The 2,253-nt window shown below is 37.7% G+C and overlaps 1 protein-coding gene and 1 long non-coding RNA gene across 2 annotated transcripts; both read left to right on the top strand.

Moving 5' to 3' along the window:
* LOC104780269 (chaperone protein dnaJ 3-like) lies at positions 7–603 on the top strand. The gene has a single exon (XM_010504769.1). It carries the CDS (start codon positions 39–41, stop codon positions 336–338), a length of 300 nt encoding a protein of 99 aa, XP_010503071.1. The 5' UTR covers positions 7–38; the 3' UTR covers positions 339–603.
* Positions 1,432–2,250, top strand: LOC104780268. The gene is made up of 2 exons (XR_766678.2): positions 1,432–1,582; positions 2,179–2,250. It is a non-coding gene; the product is annotated as an uncharacterized LOC104780268 (long non-coding RNA).

The following is a 2,253-nucleotide window of genomic DNA, read 5'->3' as shown; positions in this document are numbered from 1 at the left end:
GCTTGATAGATTCATACAAGGCCATAAGCGACGAGGGAATGCCGGTATACCAGAGGCCGTTCATGAAGGGTAAGCTGTACATCCACTTCACAGTGGATTTCCCGGACTCGCTGAGCCCTGAGCAGACCAAAGCACTGGAAGCTGTTTTGCCCAAGCCCTCAACAGCTCAGTTGAACGACATGGAGATAGATGAGTGTGAGGAGACCACTCTACACGATGTGAACATTGAGGATGAGATGAGGAGGAAGGCACAAGCTCAAAGAGAGGCTTATGATGATGACGATGATGATGATGACCATCCTGGTGGTGCTCAGAGGGTGCAATGTGCCCAGCAGTAAGTAATCTCGTAGAGAGAGACTTTTCCCACATGGGTTTGGCTCCAACATTTGTCTTCTCCTTTTTCATTCTAAGTGTATTGGAGTCTTTATGGAGTTTGGTACGGTTTAAGAATTTGCCCACTTTGGTTGAAGTGGAACAGCCAACTTGTTTTCTCTTTCTCTGACTCTTAAAATTATTAAGGCGTGTTACAATTTTGTGTTTTTTGATAATTAAATTTGTAGTAATTTAATGTCTAAGAACATATATACTAAGTCCTCTTCTATATGTTATGTCTTTTTCTATGTTGATGCTGGTTTGCATTTTCGTTTATACTGTTATGAACCCTTGACAACAACAAGAACCCGTAATAATCCAAACCGATATTCGACAACACCACCAGCCAATACAGCCACCAGACAACTCTAAGCAATTAAGGTCATTACAAATTACTGGGATTTAATTCTTATCTGTCAAAGCAAGTTTTTATTGAGTTGGGTTCAGGGGTTTGACATTTAGCACAACAAAGATGTGGTGGTTATTGTTGGTGTGGCTTCGTTAATGCCACGTTATCCCAGTCGTTGCCACAACATCGAAACCTGGTGATCTAGTAGCTAGGCCTGCTACCGAACCGGAATTTACTAATCAAATCGAACCGCGTTTTAATCACTTTGGTTTGGGTCGGTTTACTCGATCTGTAGGATTTTAGATGATTTTTGTTTCGTTATTCGTTCTGTTTGATTCGGCTCACTCATCTGATTCTAACTAAAATAAATTTAGATTATATAAAAATTACAAAAATATACGTATCCAAATTGTTTTAAAATTGTGAACCTTAATCAAACCAAACTAAAAATTTGTCCGAAATATCTCATAATAACCAAACCGAATAATCAATCTATTGTGGTATTTGTGCTATAGTGCTGGAAGCAAGAAATGAGCCACGTACCGAGAACTCCTCGGATAAAAAAAAATATAAAACTTTAATTTCTCAAAAAAAGTCAAAACAACTAAATTAAAAAACATTTCTCTGACAAAAATCTAGAACCGTTGGATTGTTCGGTGTGTTCAGAAACCGTTGGATTCAATTTTCTTTTGTCAAAAACTACTCAACTCATTCATCTCCACCAAATTCTCCAGTTTCTTCTCTTTCATCTACAATCACAGTACTCATCCATGGCGATTTCTCAAGCTCAACCTCTGCTTCTTCTGCTCATATCATTCTTCCTATTACCTGCTTTGCACGCCACTTCTTTCTCCTACTGCGGTTTGTCTCCTAAATCCCTTTCTTTGTCTTCTATCAGATTAAGGGTGTATTATTATTATTATTATTTTTTTGGATCGTTGCTAGAACAAATCGAGTATTGTCTATCTTTAAAGCACTTTAATTTTCATAAAGTTTGAATCTTTATAGAAGATGATTCGACTTTAACAGTCTGATTGCTGCTTTCAATTTGAGGGTGAACTTGGTCTCTGATCTATTCAAGAAAACTATCTATCTGTTTCAGTTCTTGAAGCATGTAATATGTAAGGATCTTACTGTTGAAACTATCAATTTCTTGGATGTATAGTCTCGAAAATTTAATCAAGGTGGGAACTAAATTTGTGTGATCCTTGAGAGATCTTCTTGGTATATGTTGAACTGAATCAGCAGATTATGTTAGCTCAATTCAGCCAACATTATCTTCTTGGTTATGTTATTACAGCTTTAGCAATCTCTTCCAGAAAGAGAGACACTTTTTGTTAATAGTGTTGTTCTCTGTTTGACTCTCTCTCTTTGAATACATCAAAATGCATTAACCATTTGTTTGCTTGCCATGAACTGTATTTTCCCCTTGGTAAACTGTTGCTGACTGTTTGTAGATAAGAGGCTCGATCCCGTCAAGGTCACGGGTGTGAAGATCTCTCCTAACCCCGTTGTGAGTGGTGAAGCTGCAA

This window comes from Camelina sativa, chromosome 4, assembly GCF_000633955.1.
Source record: "Camelina sativa cultivar DH55 chromosome 4, Cs, whole genome shotgun sequence".
Classification (NCBI taxonomy): domain Eukaryota; kingdom Viridiplantae; phylum Streptophyta; class Magnoliopsida; order Brassicales; family Brassicaceae; genus Camelina; species Camelina sativa.
The sequence above is the reverse complement of the archived record's forward strand: the minus strand, read 5'-3'. Positions and strand labels throughout refer to the sequence as shown.